At 44.4% G+C, this 24,261-nt stretch overlaps 1 protein-coding gene across 11 annotated transcripts in view; it reads left to right on the top strand.

Moving 5' to 3' along the window:
- ANKS6 (ankyrin repeat and sterile alpha motif domain containing 6) overlaps positions 1-24,261 on the top strand; it is a 64,226-nt gene that overhangs the window by 16,408 nt on the left and 23,557 nt on the right. For 5 of the 11 annotated variants that reach the window (XR_010123340.1, XR_010123342.1, XM_063649751.1 and 2 more), the window contains exons 7-12: positions 1,448-1,646; positions 2,416-2,465; positions 5,773-5,976; positions 8,811-8,961; positions 11,636-11,805; positions 23,281-23,467. Coding sequence is in view for 8 of the 11 variants with exons in the window: in XM_063649751.1 (XP_063505821.1) it covers positions 1,448-1,646; positions 2,416-2,465; positions 5,773-5,976; positions 8,811-8,961; positions 11,636-11,805; positions 23,281-23,467 (961 nt within the window). In the remaining 3 variants the exon portion in view is untranslated. The remainder of the gene's footprint in view (positions 1-1,447; positions 1,647-2,415; positions 2,466-5,772; positions 5,977-8,810; positions 8,962-11,635; positions 11,806-23,280; positions 23,468-24,261) is intronic. The other 6 variants (XR_010123341.1, XM_054501463.2, XM_063649753.1 and 3 more) reach the window with 5 other exon arrangements.

The raw sequence follows: 24,261 nt of genomic DNA, 5'->3' as shown, positions 1-24,261 counted from the left end.
GAGCCTGCTGCCTCCTATGCACCCAGGCTGGATTATGCTGGGGAGTCCCTGCAGGGGTGGCAGGTGAGCTGGCATTGAGCAATAGGAAACAAGGGGGACCAGGAAAAACTGGGGTGACTGTGACCATGTTGTGGCAACAGTGGCTGCTTTGTTAGAATGTGGGTCCACGCCTGTAATCCCAGCTACTCCAGAGGCTGAGACAGGAGAATTGCTTGAGCCTGGGAGGCGGTGGTTGCAGTGTGCTGAGATCACGTCACTGCACTCCAGCCTGGGCGACAGAACAAGAACTTGTCTCAAAAAGGAATGTGGGTCCATATTACTAGATCTCTCTTTGTTTTTTTAAAGGAAAAAACAGAAATCCAGATTTTGATATGGAATCTTAATTTATAAGTATAGGGAATTTTAGAAAATTCTGCATGCTGTAGTACTGAGCTGGCCAAAGCAAACACTTCTCTTCCAAGGAATCCGTTTGCAGCCTCTGCTTTACTGTGCAGGATATTTGCTGATCATGCCACTCTGGGGTCTCCCTGCAGTCCACAGGCCCTGCCAGCTTCCTGGAAACACCAGAAACAAGCTCTGGTGGCTGCTTGTAACTGCAAGCTGAGACTTTCTCTTTGGATTTCTCATCTTCCACGTCCTGCTCTACTTGTTTGAAATCAAACTTACTTTATGCCTGAGAAAACAAAACAACACACTGGTCTTGTCTGCCGAACTCCCCACTCTGCATGGGGTGGTAGCACCTTCTGAGGGCTGCAGACTCGCTGCTCCTTTTGTGTCCATTGCTGGCTCAAGCTCTGCATCCTTCCTGACTGTGTTGTTCTCATAGCTCCCTTCATTCCTGCTCTTACTGCCATTTCCACAGGCAGGCCCTCACAGATGCCCTTCGTGGCTGTTCATTAACTTCTGAGTGGTCATGGGTTACAAGCGTTCCCGGGAGGTAGTACCTGTCCTTTCTAGGTGAGGATCAGCTATAGGAGCAGCTGGCCCAGGCCCTGGTATAGAGATCCTGGTGCCTCTCACGTTATCACCAGAGCAGGAGGAGGGAGATTATGCAATGACAGACGCTTAGGAATCTGGAGCTGCCTCTGTGTCCACCTGTCTCTGTCTCACTGTAAGACCTCAAGCAAGTCAGCACTCCTGTCTGGGTCTCCATTTCTCAATCTGTGCAATGAGGAGATTGATTAGATGAGGGATGGCAAATAGGGTTCACTGCCACCTCCAGGCTATTGGAAGCGACTGCCTAAGGGCTGGGTCAGGAAAGATTTAGTGAGTAACCATGGCTTATTGGGAATGGATGCTATCATTGATCAGTAGTGTCTGTCTGGGCCCCAGGAGAGGGGAGGGCAGGCACATGTGAATGTAGTCACTGTCTCTGGGCTGGCAGGTCCTGGGCCTGCTCTCCTTGCCCTTCCTGGAGCATGACTTCTGCTCTGCGTTCTTTTGGCAGTCCTGGTGGAACCGAATGTCCAATCGGTTCCGAAAGCTCAAACCGACGCAGACGCTGCCCCGTGGGCTGTCCAGCAACCAGCCTTTGCCTTTCTCTGATGAGCCTGAGCCAGCTCTGGACTCCACAATGAGGGCTGCCCCCCGGGACAAGACAAGCCGCTCTGCACTCCCTGATGTAGCCCCTGTGACCAAAGACAATGGTGAGAAAAGTCTGCACGTGCAGTAGAATTTTTGGAATGGTCTGAGCCTGTACCCTCTGCCCTGCATCCTACCTCCTGGGTTGCTGTCAGGGGTAAGATGATGTTGGAATGTGACACTGGAGCATAGAGGCTTGTCTGGTAGAAAAGATACTTAGGCAGGGACACAACCACCAGGAGTGTGATAGAATGAGAAGGTGCTGGCCAGTGGTAAGAGACCCAGGTTCCTGTCCCACACTCCCTGCTGAGGACGACAGGGAGTCGTCCTCTCTCTTGCCTTTGATAGGTGGTTTTCCCCACCTATGAAATGTGATTGGTCTATGACACTGAAAGCATCTTGAAATAAAATGAGTTACTGGAGGGTGTGAGTAGTGAGCCCCCCGTCACTCAAGGTATTCAACAGCTTGGATAACTTTGTCAGTTTGCTGAAGGAGATTCCCATACTGACTGGAACATAGATAAGATCCCTTCTAACAGTCAGATTCCCCATAACCAGATTAGCTCCTCTGGCACCACTGTCTGAGACAGACTATTGAGCTGGGGGCACCACTGTCTGACCCAGCACGGCAGTGGTTTATGGAAAAGCTGAAAACATGCTCCAATATACCTTTTAAATGCCTTCCTTCTATTAAAATATTGAATACCAATTATTATTAAGTATTTAAGCACCCAGGAGAGTTGGTTTTCCAGGATGAAGCCTGCCCCAGTCACTCATCCTTATGCTGTGGACACTTAGAGGGGTCATTTCAGGAAATTTCCATTTGTCTCTCAGGTCCTGGGAGCACAAGAGGAGAAAAGGAAGACACGTTATTGACAACCATGGTGAGTGTGGGGCTTTTCAAAAAGCATTTTAGGTCTCCAGCAATCACCAGTTGATTGATTTACAAGGAGGGATGTGGGCATTTGTCTGTCTTTGTGGTGGTCACAGATAGGGTTGGTGATCAGAATGTGTAACAATGGGCTTAGCTCTGGCACTGAGGAGTCAGAACAGATGCCAGCTCTAAACTGTGGAGAGGGCTGTGCTGGTGCTCACCCGCTGGGTTTCAGCCCTGGCCCTGTTCTCATGGAGGCAGGGGATTGAGGGTAGGAATTGATGGGCAGCATGAGAAATGAAGACTCACCATTTGGGCTGTGGAGAACCAGGGCGAGAGGAGTCAAAGAGGAGGGTATGTTTCCAGCTGGGGAGGCCTCAGTTTCCTCATCTGTAACTTAGAGATGTATTAGGATTAGGGTCAACTGTGAATAACGGAAAATCCCCAAGTAACAATGGTGTAAATAAGATAGCAGCCTACTTCATTCAAGTAAACAAAGTCCAGAACTAGTATATGGCTCATTGGAGTTAGGGACTTGAGTCCTTTCTGCCTGTTGGTCCCCCTTGTGTAGTTTCTGTTTCTCAGGTCACCTCTTGGTTCAAGATGGCTGCCAGAGCTCTGGCCCATGACGGCCTCATTCCAGCCAGCAGGAGAGAGGAGGGGAGAAGAGGTAGCCATGGGCACATGCCAGCTGTCTTTAAAGAAGTTTCTTGGGGCCACGCACAGTAGCTCCTGCCTGTAATCCCAGCACTTTGGGAGGCGGAGGCAGGTGGATCACCTGAGGTCAGGAGTTTGAGACCAGCCTGGCCAACATGGTGAAACCTTATCTCTACTAAAAATACAAAAATTAGCTGAACATGGTGGTGGGCGCCTGTAATACCAGATACTCGGGAGGCTGAGGCAGGAGAATTGGTTGAACCCGGGAGGTGGAGGTTGCAGTGAACCAAGCTCGTGCCATTGCACTCCAGCCTGGGTAACAGAGCAAGATTGGCAACTACTCTGCTTAAATCACAGTGGGGAAGCTGGGAAATGAAGCCTTTGTTCCAAGTGGTCCTGTGCCCATCTAAATGAACATTGGGGTGTCATTTCTAAGATGTGAAAAGTAGATACTGGGGGGCAGTTTGCAGTCTCTGACTTCGGGGATCCCTCATGGTTATGGTTTTTAAACAAGATCACTCCCAGGAGGTTCTTAGCGTAGTGTCTGGCCCAGAATAAACTCCGTGGTATGAACTTGGATGTGTTACCTCCCCTCTCTGGGTTTCACATTCGTTTCCTCTGACATGAGAGCTTAATGGTTAAAGTTGGACTTGAGTCCCTTTAGCGCTAAGACCCTAACACTAGCCAGCAGAGGGCAGTATTGCCGAGGACAAGGGAGCAGAGGGGGCTCCCAGAAAAGGCATCAGCAGCGTCAAAAACTTTAGAGCCCAGCGAGGGGTCCTGACCCAATCTGCCCACGGCTCCCTGCCACCCCAACAGGTGTAAATTGATGGCTCTAACACTGACTGTGGGAGCTTGTGCTGCCTGACATTTGATCATGTTATTAAATAGCAATAATTATTTTTGGTGTGAAGACAGAAATGCTATTTTAGAAATTTTGGAAGAAGCAGTAAAACATAAAGAAGGAAAATAAATTCACCCCTGATCACACACCCAGCTATAACCATGGTTGGCATTTTTATGGATATGTCTTTTGAGTATTTTTTGTAAGCAGTTTTTTAGCATGCATAAATATGATATGGTGTTGTATATGATAATAGCAAATACCATAGCTTTTACTAAGTACCAGCTACTATTCATTGCACTTTGCATATATTAGCTCATTTAATATTCCTGAGGTTGGCACTGTTAGTATCTTTCCCATATTGTGTTGAATCCAATTTATTTGTGATTTATATGTTGTGACCATCTTTTCCATGTAATAAAACACCATGTAGCCACATCATATTTAATGGCTACATTAGAACATTCTAGTGTAGGAACATGTCTCTTTATCCAAGACTGAACTGTCAGACTCTGGGATTTCTAGTTTTTTGTTATTTTAACAGCTCAGATGAATGTCCCTATACCTTCGTTTCCCCCACTTGCCTGATTATTTGCTCAGGATGAATACCTAGAAATGGAATTCCTGGGTCAAAGGTTGTGAATGTCATTGGCTTCCAGAAAGATAGCAACAATTTAGACTGTTACCCCAGGGAGGGAAAAGACCCTTTTGTGGTGGTGGATTTGTCGCTGTGAGTTTCCAACTCAACCCCGTTTGTTGGATGAGCTTGTTGTGGTCTAGAGGGAAAGAGGGGACAGCACTTGTTTAGAGACTTTCAGAAAAGCAGGTCAGAGCCAGCCTGGGAACCCCGGAGGTGTACTCCTTCCCCGACAGCTCATGCCCTATAGAGGGCGCCAGTGTGCCTGCCCCCCCCCCCCCCCCCCATAATGGGTGGGGTGGCCCGGCTGCCCCGCTGATGGGCATGTGCAGCCGTCAGTGTGGAGATGCCCGCCTGCTCGGCTCCCGAGGCGAGTTTAGCTGTGGGATGCCCATTGCTGCAAAGCTCCATCTGGCACAAAGTTCACTATTTTTCTTAATTAAGGTGAGCTTGGTCTGTGAACACTTCCTTGATGATCTAACAGTCATTACTGTGTAGATTTTATACTGACCCCCGAATCACATTTTCACAATTAAAAATTAAATTACAATTAAATGTCAGCAGCAGGAGGCGTGGCTGGAGCAAGCTGGGATGTAGGGGGCTGGGGAAGAGAGTGGTGCTGGGCCCTAGCCCTTATCACCTCCCGCTTCCTTCTTCACTCCCAATGGCTGCTCATGCTGGTCTCCTTGCAGCACTGCACCCATGTCCTGCTCCTCTAGGCTCCAGGCCTTTCCGTATTCTGGCCCCTCACTCAGTCTGGAATGCCCCTCCTGGTCCTCACTGGCCCAGCTTAAACTGTCGTTCGGGCTCAGCTCAGTCCCCACAAAGGTGCCCTCACTGTGCAGCAGAGGCGCCCCTTCTCTGTGCTCTCCCAGTTCCCCTGCCTCCCCCACAGCACACCAACATCATCTGCTTCTCCTTGGCGCTCTGTCTCCTCTGCCCCATTCTGATCTTGCTGCTGTGAGGAGAGATCCAGAAGAAGCCTGGCATTGGCGCAGAGCAGACATGGGTGTTGTGCGGTTACTGGGAGGAGAGCTGCAGATGCCACATAGCTCCCGGCTTGGGTGGAGGGGCGGATGGTGGTGCCATGCCCCAAGAAGCAAGAAAAACATGGAGTCTTTCCTACAGAGTTGGGAGCCCTCCTGGGGGCTTGTCTAACCCTCAGCCTGTCTTTTTCAGCTTCGAAACGGAGCTCCCCTCACCAGACTCCCGAGTGACAAGCTGAAAGCAGTCATCCCCCCATTCCTACCCCCTTCCAGTTTTGAGCTGTGGAGCTCTGATCGGTCCCGGACACGTCACAATGGGAAGGCAGACCCCATGAAGACTGTGCTGCCCCAGAGAGCCAGCAGGGGCCACCCCGTGGGCGGCGGGGGCACAGACACTGTAAGTTGTCTTCTGACACACTTATACACATCACTCACTGCTCACTGAGATCATGGTGTGTTCCAAGCAGAGGGACCTCAAACCGACAAATCCAGAGGGGTTGCAACTTTTTTTTTCTTTTGAATGGATGATATCCTTTTGTCTAATGAAGCCCTACGGAGCAACTCAGTATGGAAAATAGATTAAAATGTTGAGGTAGCAGGGAACATCTGTCCCCTCACTGGAACCCTAGATCTCCAAGGAGCACAGTTTGAAGACCTGATCTATCTAATCCAACCTTCCTTTTAGTAGATGAGGAAACTGGGACCCAGGGAGTGGGAGTAATAGCTGAAGATCACCAGCCAAGTGGGAGTGAACCACGGTCAAGAGCAAACACTCAGCGGCAACTGTGTGTGCTACTGGTGTTTTCTTGTGCCCAAGAGTGTGACTTCTATCCTTTTGACTGTAGTGATTTCTAACTTGGTGGCTCTTGGTCTGTTTCTGAAATTGACAGTCCCATCAGTGTGGAAGGTATCTGTGTGTAACCTGTATCTAGATGGTAGATGCAGCAAATGGGCAAGACGAAGGGATTCAGGGCTGACCCTGGGCCATGTGCTGGGTGATTGGAGAAACTTGTGGCCTCTATCTCTATAAGATGGAGCTGACCCCAGCCACTCACTGCTGCCTCCTAGGGCTATGGTAGTATCAGATCACTTGCAGGAGACCAAGAGCCTGGCGCCTGGAGATGCTCTCAAAACAGGCAGGACAGGTTTGCGTTTAGTCCACTATTCTCGATCAGGTAGGAAGAGGGGGAGTTGTAGAACCCATCCCTGAGACCTCTTCTATGGCTGTGTTTCCTTGAGAATTTAACCCTAGAGGGACAGAACATCAACTTGACTTGCTTCATTCGCTCAGTGAACATTAACTGAATCCCACTGCCATGCAGCCCAGTCAGCCCCATTCTGCCCTAGAAGAGGCGGTGGTCTGGGTGGCAAAGACACAGGCACAGAACATGAGGCAGGGAGCAGTGCTAGGAGTGTGGGAGCGCCAGAGAGGTGACCGTGTATGGTAGCACACTCGGGAGGCCTCCAGGAAGAGGCGACAGCTGAGCTGGGATTTGCAGGCTGTGGAAGAGTTTTCTCCCCAGTGGACTGCAGGCAGCAGCATCCCAGGTAGAGGGAGAGAGAACATGAGCTATGGCCTTTCCAAGTGTGTTCTGTTTCGCTTACTCAGCAGAGGGGCCTCATTCTGGGCCCTGGGGATCGTGTCACTATCCCTCCCTTAGGAGTGCCCACAGTGGGGGGCCAGGGCTCTGGGATCTGTTACTGTCTCTCCCTTAGGAGTGCCCACAGTAGAGGACCAACAAGAAGAGGACCTTTGTTTTGGTGTCCTATGGCTGCTGTAACAAGTCACCACAAACTGCATGGCTTAAAACAACAGAAATGTATTCTCTCACAGTCCTGCAGGCAGAAAGTCTGAAATCAAGGTGTCAGCAGGGCCCCGCTCCCTCCGCAGGCTCCGGGGAGATCCGTTCTTTCCTCTGACAGCTTCTCTTGACTCTAGGCTTCGCTTGGATTTTGGCTGTGTCACTCCAGTCTCGGCCTCCATGGTCACATTGCTTCCTCGTTTGTCAAAATTCCCTCTGCCTTTTCTCTTATAAAGATACATGTTATTGCATTTAGAGCCCACCTGGATAATCCAGGATAAGCTCCTCCTCTCAAAATCCTTGACTTGGGCACATCTTAGGTAAGCACATATAAGCTCATCCTCATTCTCATGCCTCATAAGGTAACAGTCAAAGGTTCTAGGAATTAGGACACTGTATATCTTTTTGGCGGCTGCAATTCAGCCCACTGCAACCTTTAATCATATCTACTGAGTGCCTTCTTTGTGCCGAGGCCAGAGCTGGGTACCAGGCATGCAGCAGAGAACCAAGTCCCCATGGAGCTGGCAGTCCACTGGGGCATCAGACACACAAGCAACCACAGTAAATGTACACTCACAAGCCATGGTAAGAGTTACAGTGTAAGCGAAGAGGGTGCTGGAAGGGAGCACAGCCGTGTGTCGAGGAGCCTGTCCTACACGGGAGCCCACCCTAGACCAGAGCCCATATTATACCGCTTAGGCAGTGAAGGCCTCTGAGACCTGAGAGCCAAGGACCGGGAAGAGCTGCTGTGGGAGGAGTTGGGTAAGGATGGGGAGGAGCTGCCGGGTCCGTGTAGAACAGGCTGCCTGGGCAAAGGCCCCAAGGCACAAAAAAGATCAGCAGGAAACCCAAAGGAGGTTGGTGTGCCTGGAGCAGAGCAAGCGAAGCAGAGGGTGGAATGAGGTCAGGGTGGAGAGGACGTGACCAGGAGCACTGGCACCAGGGACAATGGGACCAGGAAAGGCACCATAAAGGATGTGGGGAGGAGAAGATCCATTCCAGGCCGAGGGACCAACAGGGGCAGCATCATGGAAGCAGGCTTGGAGTTGGGGAGCTGGTCACTGCGCCAGGCGGTGCTGAGGGGGCTGGATTTTGTCCTGGATGTGCTGAGGCCTCCATGGGTTGTCAGTGAATAACATGGTCAGGTTTTTTCCTGGAAGGCCCTGGAGTTGAATGAGACTGAAAGCAAGGTGGCCCACGGGAAATGACGTGACATGGATTCACTGAGCTAATGGGCAAGTTGTCAGCACATAGAAGCAAGCTCCATCCCTCAGGGACTCCCCAGCTGGGCCCTGGCAGGGCCATGCTGGGCACAGGGAGCTTTGGTGGGGTGTGCACCAGCTGAGCACAGGAACCTCCACACTGTGATCCTGCACGGCTGGAGGGAGGAGCAGCCTCCCTAAGTGCTGCACCTGCGTTATTCTTGCAGACACCAATCAGGCCTGTTAAATTTCCAAGCCTCTCCAGAAGCCCAGCCTCTCCTGCCAATTCTGGAAACTTCAACCACTCGCCTCATTCATCGGGCGGCTCCAGTGGGGTAGGTGTGAGCCGGCACGGTGGGGAGCTGCTTAACCGCTCAGGTGAGTAGCTGGGCAGGGCCACTCAGGGAGGTGGGGTGATCCCTTGGGACTAAGGGTGTGCGCTGCCCGGATATTCAGGCTGCAGACAGTCACAGAAATGACCGCACAAGAGGCACTTTCTCCTTGATGTGGCTAAGAGATTTTTCAGTGAATTCCCAATTCAGAGTTTTACACGTTTTCTTGGGGATGCAGGCAGATGGAGATGGAAGAAAATAAAGTCCAGAATGCTTTTTTTTTTTCCTTGTAAAATTTTACAAGAGATTAACAGAAGTGCATGGTGTTTTCATGGTGTTTAAAATCTCTGAAGGTTAGACCCTGGAGAGCTTCTCATTCTGCCCCTTCATTGAACAGATGAGGAAACTGAAGTTCACAATGGGCAAGAAATTTGCTTAGGGTCACACAGCAAGTTGGTGGCAATTAGGTCTCAAAGCAGAGGGCCCCAAAGTTATTATGGGCTTGCAGCATACTTTCTAGTCCTCCTAAGGGCATCCAGGATTAACCAAAACCAGCTTTGCAGGAAGGCCACTGTATTAGTCTGTTCTCACGCTGCTAATAAAGACATACCTGAGACTGGGTAATTTATAAAGAAAAAGAGGTTTAATGGACTCACAGTTCCACATGGCTGAGGAGGCCTCACAATCATGGCAGAAGCTGAAAGGCACATCTTATATGGCACAGGGCAAGAGAGAGCTTGTGCAGGGAAACTCCTCATTATAAAACCATCAGATCTCATGAGAGTTACTCACTATCATGGGAACAGCACAGGAGACACCCGCCCCCATGATTCAGTTACCTCCATCAGGTCCCTCCCATGACATGTGGGAATTGTGGGAAATATAATTCAAGATGAGATTTGGGTGGGGACACAGCCAAACCATGTCAGCCACCCTGCTTCTAGTGGAAAAAGCTTTAAGACCAGATGAGCCAAGAGACTACAACAAAGTATAATCTCACCCACTACAGATCATCATTACCATTTTCATATATATATATATACACACATATATATATATTTGGAAAGTGTTTTTCTATAGATTATGAATATTTATAAAAAGGCACAATAATTTATGGAGCACTTAATATTTGTCAAGTAGCGTGCCAAGCCCTTTGAATGAATTATCTCTTTCAGTGCCCCAGCAGGCAGTGAAGTTACCACTTCTGTTTCACAGATGAGGGATTGGGGCTAAGGACAGTTAGATAACTCGTCTGGGGTCACATAGCTATTAGTTGGCAGAGCCAGGATCCAAACCCAGGCAGTCTGACTTCAGAGCCTGTTCTTGGAACCATGTGCCTTTCTAAACTATAAACTGCTCTGTAACTTGCTTTTTTCTTTTTCCTCACATTGCTAGATTGTCAGCACCTTGTTATGTTGATACATATATATCTATAGCACCTTGTTTAATAATCAAATAGTATCCCATTTGTATGAGGCATCACAGTTCAGTTAACCAATTCCCTGTGTTGAACACTGAGGCTGTTCCTAGATTTTTGCTTTTTGTAGGTAATACCTCCCTACGTAATACCTTCATGCCACCATATTCACCTGTGTGTTCAGTGATTTCTATTATTTAAATTTGCTGGAATCAGGGTGGCTGAGTTTGTGAGTATGCCTATTTTTGAGGTTTTTGATATGTTTTGCCCTCCAGAATGGCTCTGTTTAAACATGTGAAATACTTACAGCAGGGCCTAGCACATAGTAAATCCTCTATAAATATTAGTCATTAGTGTCCCCCCTTGAGCCACCCCCAGCCCTGAGTATTATCACTTTCTTCTTTTCTTTCTTTCTTTTTTTTTCTTTGAGACAGAGTCTCACTTTGTTGCCAGGCTGGAGTGCAGTGGTGCGACCTTCGCTCACTGCAGCCTCCACCTTCTGGGTTCAAGCGATCCTCCTCCCTCAGCCTCCCAAGTAGCTGGGATTACAGGTGCCCGCCACCACACCCAGCTAATTTTTTGTATTTTTAGTAGAGACAGGGTTTCACCATGTTGGCCAGGCTGGTCTCGATCTCTACCTTGTGATCCGCCCACCTTGGCCTCCCAAAGTGCTGGGATTACAGCTGTGGGCCACCGCACCCGGCCCCTTTCTTTTATAATAGTTCAAGGTTACCAGTAGATTTGGGGAAGCAGGGTGAGGGAGAATGGCAGTCAGGGTTCAGTCAGGAAGCAGAGCACTCTGAGCATTATGGAACTGGGAATTTATTGACTCAGTCGTGGGAGTAGGTGGCCACGTAAAGGGAGGGTCAAAGGGTGAGGGACCAATCACTCACTAGCCCTCCTGAAACCCTGGTGCAGCCAGACCAGATGGTCTGTGCAGCTGCCGGCCGGCACTGCAGAGGGGCTGCTGTGGGTGTCGAGTGCAGGGTGTTGCATCTCTGCCTGGTGGGGGCCGGCACAAGCTGGCTGTGGCACGGGGAAAGCGAGGATGGACTGGGTTTTGCCTGTGCTGCTGCTTCCCACCTCTTACCATCACGCCTTCGCAGCACAGGGCCTGCTGCTTAAACATCCACCTCCTGGTTCTCCTGCGGAGTTCTCCTGTGGTCAGTCCTGTCCTGGAGCCACATGGGGAAGGGAGTCTGGGAGACTGGCTCCAACCCAGTCATCACACAACAGTCCACCACCCTTGCGTTGGAGTAAGCCCTCTGTGCCCATGGTGTTCACTCATTTTGTGTTTCCTCAGGTGGCAGCATAGACAATGTCTTGTCCCAAATCGCTGCCCAGAGGAAAAAAGCAGCCGGATTATCGGAGCAGAAACCCAGCCATCGGTCAGGCCCTGTGGGGCCAGCACCGGGGTCCAGCCCGTCTGAGCTTCCAGCCTCCCCTGCAGGTGGCAGCGCTCCCGTTGGCAAGGTGCTTGTTCTGTGTGGCCTCCTCCTGTTACGCTCACAGATTCTGTCCTAACATGGCCCACTTGCCGGGAAGCATGGGCAGTGCCTTAGTCATGGGACAGGACTGAAGACAGGCCCCTTCAAGCCAGCCACTCCTGGGCTGCATGAGAAGGGCTGAAACAGTCCTCCGCACCAGGCGTTTACTTCCCCTCACATCTCCAGATTTGAGGGGCACTGGGCTGCTGCACAGTGGCAGGGTACACACCCACTTCCTGCAGTCCCACAGGTCACCCAGCCTCACACTGCACACATTTGTTCATTGATGAGGATGAATGGTTTAAGAGCATGAGTTGAGGAGCAACCTGCCTGGGTTCAGCTCTCAGCCCCACACCTCAGCATTTAGAGCAGGGCCTGGCACAGGGTAAGCCCATGTCCATGTTCACTGTTCCTGTTGACAGCATTCTTAGTGGTCTTTGTTGTCCTTCAACCTTATTCATCCACTGTGTACATCCTGGGAGCATCTGCTCTGTGCCTGGCACAGCTAACAGTAAGGATCCAACTGTGAACTGGGAAATTTAGCAACCGCTCTAAGGACACAGGCAGTCACAGCTCAGTGTGATAGGGGTTGTTGTGGAGCAGGAAGGATGCTGTAGGGGCACAGGTGGGGGGCCCTACCCAGGTTTGACGGCATCAGGGCCATCTGGATGGGGATCTGAAGGATGAGAATGGAGCCAGGTAAAACTGGTGTGGGTGGGCCATGGGTGTTGGTGTGACTGTTCGGGGTTGAGGGAACAACTTGTGTAGCACTCCAGAGGTGACAGCATGGCCTAAGGGAGGAGCTGAAGGAAGGAAATGAGCAGGACAGAGCCGGGACCTTGTCTCCCTGCTTCTGGGCACTGTGCTTCCATTAATGCTGCCAGAGAACAGTCACCACAGTGTTAGCGTCTACAGATAATGCAGTAGGCAAGAAAACCTAGATGCCTTCCTGGAACGAGAAGTTTTTTAGTGTCTTCAGACTGCCTCTGCCTCCTGAATGAACCTCTTTGCCTTGGTTGATTTCTGGGTGAGCCCCCCAGAGTGCGGGTTCCTAGTCATGAGTATGAACTGGCTCCTCCACCAAGTGGCTCCCCAGTAGTGCAGCATAACCCTTTCCTCCTCTGAGGGGACTCTGTGTCCAGGCACAACCCCACTCTTCATAGTTCTTAGATGTCATAAGCTTCCTTCAGTGAGAGAAGTCCAAACACAGAAAGCCTCCCTCATCCATGGACTTTTGCCCACCAAAGAAGCACCTCCAGAGATTTACGCTCCCAGGATGTACATGTACTGTATGAGAAATAGTCATTTTCTGCCCAGCCACTGTTGGTTACACAACTCTTTTTGTTGTTCAAGATCCCTTGTGCAATAGGACCTATATAATTAGATTCCTTTTACAGTGTAGCTCCAAAAAGATTCTTTCTCCCTACACATTTGCTTATTTTCCATTTTTTTATCTTCAAAATAATTTGTGTAATAGGTCCTATATGATTAAGTTCCTTTTATAATTCGGCTCTGGGGGAAAAAGTCTCTACTGATACTTTCATATATTTTATTTGATCAGGTAGTAAGAATTATTGTATTTCTTTCTTTGCCTTTGCTACTAGGAAACTCAGCTACTCATGAAGTCTACTGTTTTGAGGCTTTGATATAGTGTTTCTTGTCTAAAATTTTGTTTCTATTCTGATGGTCTTACTGGATGTGTTATATATTAGCTTCCTTTAATTTTTATTGGAAATAAGCAGGCATTTCCAAGTTATAAATTATATTAACTATTATCTATTATATTAAGTATTAACGATTATTTTGATGTATTGATCATACATTATATATAAGTATATTCTGATGAAAGGAGATTGTATCAAAAGATGCATTCAGGAAGCAGTAAACTGGGGAAACCATTTCAATGATCACCTTACATTTGTAACATAATGTTGATAGTATGTTATGATCTTGAGGAGCTGTCTAAAAATTCAGGTTTCTGGGCTCCACCCCAGCACACCTGAATGAGACTCTCAGGGGAGGGTCTGGGGAATGTTCTTCCTACCAGAGCGTCTATTACAGCCAGCCCAGTCCAGGGCTCATAGAAACCACAGCCCTAAATCAAAGGACACAGAAGTGGGCTTTCTATCCCAGCAGCAAAATAGAGACATGAAGTGCTTTTTCAAAGATAACCTTAGTAAAAATTAGAAATTAGTATTCAAAATATGAGCCTCCTGAATCTGGTTTTTGTACTTTGCTTAAAATAACTTGCTGTAATGGTGGAGTATGCACAAGGCATGGCATCTAGCAGGGCCATGAATCAGTGTGATATGAGCTCCAAGAGACACAGCATAGGTGGCGTTAGATTAGAGTGTGCACCAATACTTCCCAGATCTCTGGAGGCCAAAAGGCCTGCTAGATATATCAGCTTTCTATTCCTACCTTAAAACTCAGTCATTTCAAACAAAAACATTACTTAGCTGCTTGTGTGTCTGTGGGTCAGCAGTTTAATCTGGACTTATGTGGGCAGTTCTTTGGTCTGCAGGATCACACTCATCTGGCTGGTGGCCGAGGTGGCCAGGACAGCTGAGCCACATGTGTCTACAGCAAGCTTGGACATGTTCTCATGGCAGTGGCTGAAGGCATGAGTTGAAAACCAATCAGGTTGTTTAAGCAAGTTTGTATGCCTATGGCAGGACAGCACACAGAACTACATGCAGAGGGAGGGGTAGAGATGATGTCATTAACACAATCAGCCTACCACTCAAGGGATATTGAGAACAATTCAAATATTTCACAGAATCCCAAATGATCTTATATTTACCCACCTCTTCCCCAGTATGTTGCCCATATGGTCCAGAGTATCATATTTCTTTGCTTTTGGCTGGGATAGATCTGTGTGGATATACTAATTATCTCCTGCTTAATCAGGAATTCTATTTGGGATTGTCTGTCTTCATGGAAAGAGCAGACAAAAGAGAGAATAATTTTTTAGTAGTATAGCCAGCTTTTTGGCAAAGTCTTTCAAAACCTCAGGGAGGGTCATCTTTTTCCACTCAGGCATATAATCAGCTAGAAGGAGCATTAAAAGCTTAGTAGGAAGAAAGATATATCCATTTATGCTTAGAAATCTTAGTCTATACTCTACTATATAATATGTCCAATTTTTAGTAAAATTTACAAGACATACAAAAAGACAAGAAAAAACATGCTCCTTAGAAATGAAACAATCATGATAATCAGATCCGACAAAGGTGTTAGAATATTTGACAGGGAATTTTAAATAACTATGATTAATATGTTAAAGGTCCTAATAGAAGGTATAAACAACATGCAAGATCATATGGGTAACTATGTGTAACTATTTCAGTTGAGAGATGGAAACTGTAAGAAAGAACCCAATGGAAATGTTAGAAATAAAAAAAAAAACAGTAATGGAGTTGAGAAATACCTTTGACAGGCACCTCAGTAGACTTGAGGCAGCCAGGGAAAGAGTCAGTGAACTTGAAGTTAGGTCAGTAGAGTTTACCCCAACTGAATCACAAAAGAAGAAAGAAGAAACACATACAAAACATCAGTACTCAAAAGTTATGGCATGATATCAAATGCCACAGCATAGAGATAATTGGAATCCCTAAAGGAAGAGAAAGAGGTGGGGCAGAAGGAAAATGTAAAGAAATGATTCTTGAAAAATGAAAAGAAATAATGGTTGAGAATTTTCTCAAATTAATGACAGATGCCAAACTACAGATCCAGGAAGTTCACAGAACGCTCAATAGGGTAAATACCAAAAAGAATATACCACTCCATATTATGTTTAAACTACTGAAAACAAGCCAAAGAGAAAATCTTGAAGGCAGCCTTTTCTTGAAGGAAATTACATACAGAGAAACAAAAAATAGGAATTACAGCAGACTTTTTGTCAGAAATCATGCAAATCAAAGACAGTGTTGTGACATCTTTAAAGTACTGAAAGAAAAAACTGTCACGTTGGCTCATAAAATGAATTGGGAAGTATTATCTCCTAGTTTTCTAGAAGATACTGTGTAGAATTCTTATTAACTTTTCCTTAGATGTTTGATAAAATTTGCCAGGGAAACCATTTGGGCCTGCCATTTTCTCTTTTGGAAGGTTTTAACTTACAGAATGAATTTCATTAATAGATATAGGACTATTCAGGTGTTCTATTTCTACTTGGATGAGTTTTTGTACTTTGTACCTTTCAAGGAATTATTCCCTTTTATCTAAGTTGTTGAATTTATGGATATAGAGTTGTTAATAGTATGTATCTATTACTATTTTGTAATAAAATAGGATCCTAATTACATAGGATCAGTAGGAATGTCTCCTTTTTCATTCCTCATATTGGTAATTTGTGACTTCTGTCTTTTTTTCTTAATCAGTTTGGCTAGAAGTTTATAAATTTTATTGATGTTTTCAAAGAACCAACTTTGGTTTTATTGATTTTCTCTATTTTTCTGTTTTCAATTTCATTGATTTCTGCTCTTATCTATAGTTTCTTTCCCTCTACTTCCTTTGGATTTTATCTTCTTTCTCTAGTTCCTTATGGTGGAAGCTTAGATTACAGTTTAGAGATCTTTCTTTTTTTCTAATACAGATATTTAATGCTATAAATTTACCTCTATGTGATGCTTTTTCTACATCTCACAAATTTTGATATATTTTAATTTTAATTCCGTTCAAAATAATTTCCCCTTCTCTTGAGATTTCCTTTTTGGCCCATTGATTATTTAGAAATGTATTGTTTATTTTTCAATTATTTGTTAATTTTCCAGAAATCTTTCTTTTGTTGGGGATTTCAGTTTAATTTGATTATAGTCCTGTTTCTAGTTCTGTCCCTTTAAATGTTTTGAGGTCTATTTTGTGCCCTAGAATGTGATCTATTTTGGTGAATTTCTCATAGGCAATTGGAAAGAAAGTGCATTCTGTTGTTATGGTTGGGGGAGAGGAGTTCTATAAATGTCCATAAATGTATAATTAAGTCTAGTTGGTTGTTACTGTTGTTCATGTCTTCTATATTCTTACTGATTTTCTCTCTACTTGTTCTATTAATTACTGAGAGAGGAGTTTTAAAGTGTCCAACTATAACTGCAGTTTGGTCTATTTCTCCTTTCAGTTCTGTTGGTTTTTGCCTCACTGGCTGTGTACACATTTAGGATTGCATGTCTTGCAGAATTGACCCCTATATTATTATGGAAAATCCCTAAGATTTTCTTTTCTCCTAAGATTGGGAACAAGGATGCATTTTTATGACTAACATGAAAAGAAAAATGACAGACCAATAGCCCTCATGAATATAAATATAAAAATCCTTCACAAAATATGAGCCAATCTAATCCCATGATTAAATAAAAAGTATAGTACCTTCTGACCAAGTGGGGTTCATCCCAGGAAGGCAAATCTGGTTCACCATTATAAAATCAATCATTAGCCTTCACCATATGAACAGACTAAAGAATAATATGCAGAAAAAGCACTTAACAAAATTTAAAATCCATTCATCATTAAAACTCTCAACAAACTAGGAATTGAGGGAAGCTTCCTGAATCTGACATAAAACACATATAGCCAGGATTACACTTGATGGTTAAGGATTGTTTTCCCCCTAAGACTGGGAACAAGGATGTTGTCTCTTACCTCCAACTGTCAACTTTGTACCAAATACTATGGCTAGTACAATAAGGCAAGAAAAATAAAAGGCATGCAGATGGGAAAGGAAGAAACAAAACTCTCTGTTCTTAGATGACATGACTGTCCACATAAAAAACTCCAAAGAATCTACACAAAAGCTCTTAGGATGAATAAGTGAGTCCAGCAAAGTCTCAGGATATAATACAGGTCAATATCCAGAAGTCAGCTGTATTTCTCTGCAGTAGTAATAAATATTTAGCATTAGGACATTTAGAATGTTTTTAATTTGAAATTTTAAAAATATTTATAATACATTTAACATGTATGAAATTGAAGTAATGTGAAAATGTATTATATGGAATATAATATAATACTTAGATATAAATCTAATATGTGTAGAATCAATAGGTCGAAAACTACAAAACACTGATAAAGAAGCTTAAATAAATGAAGAGATGGAAGGCTTGTGATTATGAAGATACCAGTTCTCTGCAATTTGATCTACAGATTAAATGTAATCCCAGTCAAAATCCCAGCAAGCTCTTTTTGTAGAGATCTAGAAACTGATTATAAATTTTATATTGAGATACGAAAAATTATAATAGTCATATGAAAAAGAATAAAGTTGGCAGGCTCACACTGCCTAATTTCAAGACTTAACATAAAGCCCCAGTGTGGTATTAGCAAAAGGGCAGACAAATAGATCAGTGGAACAAAAGAGAGAGCCCAAAAATAGACTCGCACAAGACAAGCCAACTAAATTCTTTTTTTAAAGGTACAAAGGCAATTCAGTGGAGAAAGGGTAGTCTTTTCAACGAAGAGTGCTGGAACAATTGGATGTTCATATTGCAAGAAAAGGAACCTCCACATATATCTCACAGTGCCAAAAGCATGATACATAAAAGAAAAAATTGGCAAATTTGGACTTAATCAGAACTCAAATCTTTTGCCTTGTAAAAGATACCATTAAGAAAATGAAAAGTCATGCCACAGACTAGGAGAGAATATTTTCAAATCATAGATCTGGAAAAAGTTTTTTATCCAGGAACCAGGTGCAGTGGCTCATATCTGTGGTCCCAACTACTCGGGAGGCTGAGGTGGGAATATTGCTTAAGCCCAAGAGTTCAAGGCTGCAGTGAGCTATGATGTTGCCACTGCATTCCAGCCTGGGCTACAGAGTGAGGTCCTATCTCTATAAAGAATCAAGTCTTTTTTTCCAGACTAAATAAAGAACCCTCAATTCAACAATAAAACATAAATGTAAAAATGGGCAAAATATTTGAACAGATACTTCATCAAAGAAAATATAAAGATGGCAAATAAGCATATGAAAAGATGTTTAACCATCATTAGTTACTAGGATAATGCAAATTAAAACCATAATTAAGATAGAACTATATACCTATTAGACTGGCTAAGATTTAAGAAGGTACAGTTGCTGGTGACAAATATGGAGGTACTGGAACTCCCATTCATTGCTAATAGAAATGCAAAATGGTACAACCACCTTGAAAAAGATAGGCAGTTTCTTATAAAACTAAACATTCACTTATGATATGACCCAGCTAACTGACTACTAGGTGGATTTTTAAAAAATTTCTCTTCATGCAAAAATCTGTGAACCTTTATATTAGTTTTAAAAAATAATCACCCCAAACTGGAAACATCCCAAATGTTCTTCAACAGGTGAGTAGATAAACTAATTGTAGTACATTCATGCAATAATAGAACACAACACAGCATCAAAAAGGACACACTATTGATACATGCGATTGCTTGAATGAATCCTAAAGGCATTATGCTGAGTGAAAGAAGACAGACTCAAAAATCTACAAATTGTGTGACTCCATTTATATGAGATTCTGGAAACAGCAACACTGTAGGGATATGTGATAACTGTGAAATGTATATTTGGTCTTCATCCAGTTTCCTGTCATACAATTCCTAAATCCTTAGAATCTCCAAAGTGATGTCATTTTGTGTGCTAATGAATTGACTGATGGCTGGCAGCCCTTAAGTAGCTTCAGGATGGCAGCCAGTCACAGGAAAGACCAGGACAGGATTAGAGGGTTGAGCCTTTCACTCTACCCCATAACCTCTGGGGAAAGGGAGAGGGTTGGAAGGTTTAGTTGATAATCAGTGGCCAATGACTTAATTAATTGTGCCGCCATAATGAGGCTTTCATGAAAACCTGAAAAGGACTGGGTTCAGAGAGCCAAACAGCTGAACAACTGGAGACTCCTGGAGGGTAGTATGCCCAGGAAGAGCATGGGAGCTCCTTGCCCCTTCCTCCGTGCCTTGCTCTATGCATGGTAATATCTTTAAATTTTTATTTTTTTCATTGACACATAATAATTGTACATATTTAGGGGGTACATAGTGATGTTTAGATACATACAATATATAGTGATCAGATCTGGGTAATTATATAGCCATCATCTCAGACATTTATTTATTTCTTCGTGTTGGGAAGATTCAATATCCTTCTAGCTTTTTGAAACTATATATATTGTTAACTGTAGTCATCCTACAGTGGTATAGAGCACTAGAACTTATTCCTCCTATCTAGCTATAGTTTTGTATCCTTTTAACAAATCTCTTCCTGTCCCTCCCTTCCCACCCTCTCGTATCCTCTGTTCTACTTTTTACTTACATTGATCATCTTTTTAAGCTTCCACATATGAGTTAGAGTATGTGGTGTTTCACTTTCCATTCTTGGCTTATTTCATTTAACATAATGTCCTCCAGTTCCATCCATGTTGCTTTGAATGACAGGATTTCATCCTTTTTATGGCTGAATAATAATCCATATAAACCCGTAAATGTAAGTAAGTGTTTCCCTGAATTCTGTGAGCCACTAGCCAAGGAGGGAGTTGTGGGAACTCTGATTTATAGCCAGTCAAAAGCACAGGTAAAACAATCTGGGGCTTGCAGTTGGCATCTGAAGTGGGGGCAGTCTCCTGGGACTGAGCCCTCAACCTGTGGGATTTGGTGCTGTGTTTGGATAGATCATGTCAGACTTGAATTGGAGGATACTCAGCTGGTGTCCACTGCAGAACTGATTAATTGATTGGTGTGTAGGGAAAGAAAGCTCCATACCTTTGGTCACAGACACATTCTGTGTTGATTGTTGTGGGGTAAGAATAGAGGAAAAATAGTTTATTTTTTCCTCTCTAGTCACAGGATGGAACATAGAGCACTGTTTTTATGGCTTGGGATTAGGAGGAGGGATTAGCTAGAAAAGGACCACTTAAGGACATTCAGAGGATGATGGAACTCTTCTGTATGGTACCCTCTTGGTGGATACATAACACTATGTGTTTGTCAGATCCCATGGAATTGTGTACAACAGAGCTATTTTTTACTGTATGCAAATTTAAAAAAACAAAATCAACCAGGAACCAAAGATAGAATGCAAACTATGACAAAAGATCTAAGTGTATTCAAATGAATGACCTAACCACATTGTAGGAGGTGGAGGAGAAAATCGTATGTTGAGTGGATATTAGGCTAAAGACAAAAAGTAAGTACTGTATACAAGTACTGTACTCTAGTTGATATTTTTTTTCTTACCAGGATATGGGCTAACAATTCTGTTATCCTTACCAGGATATGGGCTAAAAATTTTTTTGCATACATGTACACTTAACATATATACCAGGATTGAATAAATAAGTAGCAAAGTTTTTACTGTCAGAGACAGAATCAAAGGAAAAATGCTAGAACAAACTCTGTGGATGTTGGATTGAAGTCAGAGGTATCGGTATGAATCAGTATGAGTGCATGCTTTTAAATACACAGAGTTGCACACACACAGAATTAGTAGATATAAAAGTAGATATGGCTATGTGTGTATACATCAGTTAGTGTGTATATGTCTTTGCTCTGTCCACTTTGAGGACCTAGAAGCAGTGACATCCCAGTTCCAGTGAGCAACCTAGTGCCCAGATTTTGGTTTCTAAATACCATTCTCTAATAAAAGGGACCTTGGAAAGCTTTGGAGAAGTGTTTTATTCTAGTACTGGGTCAGCAGAAACATAAGATAAGCTTAAAGTATTTTGTGGTGTCAGAAAGTAGGCAAATACTTTTAAAAAGAAAGACAAAAAAAAAAAAAAGAAAGATGGCACATGTCAAAAGGATACAGGAGCCAACCCGAAAGATCTCACAATGGCCAAAGCTGTAATAATGAGCTACAAAATAACAGTAATATTGGATTATGGCCCAGAGCATAAAAAATACCCATGAGCCTGTACTGATAGGAATAAATGATTGAGCAAATAAATAGGAGAGAAAGAACAACTCTTCCTTATAGAAGTATTACAGATAATAAATGTGGAAGGAACGAGGGCAATAGAAAATCACCATGGGAACACCACTGTAACACTTGCCTCAGTGAGACTCACCAATGAATGCAAAATTAATGGGTAGAACCTTAAAAAATATTTGCCCAAAAAACTTCTCCCAAATAATATTTTATTTTTTATTTTTATTTATTTATTTTTTTGAGACAGAGTCTCACTTTGTCACCCAGGCTGGAGTGCAGTGGTGCGATCTCGGCTCACTGCAACCTCCGCCTCCCGGGTTCAAGTGATTCTCCTGCCTCAGCCTCCCAAGTAGCTAGGACTACAGGTACCCACCACCACACTTGGCTAATTTTTGTATTTTTTAGTAGAGATGGGGTTTCACCATATTGGCTAGGTTGGTCTTGAACTCCTGACCTTGTGATCCACCTGCCTCAGCCTCCCAAAGTGCTGGGATTACAGGCATGAGCCACCGTGCCTGGCCCAAATAATATTAAAAAGAAAAATAGTGACTTTATAATGGAGAAACCCGGCAGACATCCCCTCATGTAAGTGATGAAGGTTACCATCACCAGTAATCAGATACTTTGTCCTCTCTGCATAACGATGCACTGAATGGGCATGTCACCTCATTGCCCCCTACATTCACAAGCATATCTAATTATGGGAAAACATAAGGTAATCCCAAAATGATGTGCATTCTTCAAAATACCTGACCAAGACTTCCAAAGTGTCAGGGTCATGAAAGACAAGGAAAGACAGCACTGTCACAGGTCAGAGGAGCCTACGGAGATACAGCACAGCTCCATGCAGCGTGGGTTCCTGGATCAGATCTTGGACCAGCATAAGGACATAAGCGAAACAGCCAGGGAAACAGAGTGAAGTCTGTAGTTTAGTTAATAGTGTTGTGTCAATGTCATCTTGTTAGTTTTGATCATTATACTGTGACGATGTAGATGTTAATATCAGGAAGCTGTGTGAGGGGTATATGGGAACTCTGTTCTATCTGTGCAGCTCTTCTATACGTCTAGAATTATTTTAATGTAAAAAGCCTTTGTTTTAAAGCTAACCAATGAGAAAAAGGGAAGAATACGTGTTCTTTGGTGAAAAGCTTAGAAGTGACTGGTGTAGATGAAGGAGCATCAAGAGCAGAAAGAGACTTTGTGCCTCTGTAAGCCAGACTTTCATTTTACAGCTGGTTAACTGAGGCCCAGAGAGCTCAGGGGACTTGGCCAAAGCCACAATGCAAGTAGCTGGAGGTCAGGACTGGGATGGGTGGGGCAGGGCGGTTCCTGACTCATAATATGCAGCTGTTTGATCTTATCCTATCTCTGCTCCAGGGTTGCATTTTCCTCTAATTGTTCTGATAATGCTGTTTCTGCTTTGCATGTTTTTAAAAGTAGATTTCATAGCCTTGGTTAAACATCATGTTGAATCAAATACCACCCATGTTCCCTGTTGTGGGTGTCTTGTTTTCATTATTTCTACCCTACAGGTGATGGCTTATGTATTTGTCTTACTGTGTTCAGCAGAAATTGGAGACCAGCAAAAGGCCTCCGTCTGGAACTTCCACTACCTCCAAGAGCACCTCTCCAACCCTCACGCCCTCCCCCTCACCCAAAGGGCACACTGCGGAGTCCTCAGTGTCTTCCTCGTCATCCCATCGGCAGTCCAAGAGCAGCGGGGGCTCCAGCAGTGGCACCATCACAGATGAGGGTGAGTCCCCTGAGGGCCTGAAACCCCACCTATTCCTCTCACCATGATGACCTGGCAGCAGGGAACTGCAAGGTAACCTTAATTGCTATAACCATCTTAGGTCAGGTTTTAAGAAAATGTCCCTCCTCTTCTCTGATTCTACCTTGTATTTTTGTCTTCACTGTGCTAAAGGTATGGTAAGCTCCCTCAAAGAGTTTTTGAGTATAGGTGATTTTTGTTTACATGCACAAACATACACCCATGGAAATGCTTCTCCAACATGAACTTACTTTCCCTGGACCCTGTATCCGTCAGGATTCTTTCAGTTGCAAGTGAGAGAAACTCCACTCACACTGGTTCAAGGAAAAAAAATGAAACCTGACATTTCATTGGCTCATATGATGGGAGTGTCTAGGGTGTGCTTCAATCATGCCTGAATCCAGGTGCTTTGGGAGTGTTTCCAGGTCTCAGGTAGGCTCTCTCCAAGTGGTGGCAAGCAGCTTCAGGCATACTTTTGTCTTCCTACTAATTTTTCAACTCCAGCAGAAAGAGTGCTACTTTCTTAGTAGGTACAGCAAAATCCCAAGTGTAAAGGCCATTGGCTTGGCTGTATTTATAATGACCTGGGTCAGTTGCCCACCCTTGACTATCTCTGTGTCCACAGGGGTGGAATGTGGTGATTGGCCATGCCCCTTCGGTCAGTTGTCTGCTTTGGAGCGGAGTTGGGGTCCAACCTACTGACATTTGTGTATTGGAAGTGGGAGAAAAATAGTTCCTCAAAAAAAAATTTGGAAATACTGTTTCCAGGAGGAGGG

The sequence above is a fragment of the Pongo pygmaeus genome, chromosome 13 (genome assembly GCF_028885625.2).
Source record: "Pongo pygmaeus isolate AG05252 chromosome 13, NHGRI_mPonPyg2-v2.0_pri, whole genome shotgun sequence".
Classification (NCBI taxonomy): Eukaryota; Metazoa; Chordata; class Mammalia; order Primates; family Hominidae; genus Pongo; species Pongo pygmaeus.
The sequence above is the reverse complement of the archived record's forward strand: the minus strand, read 5'-3'. Positions and strand labels throughout refer to the sequence as shown.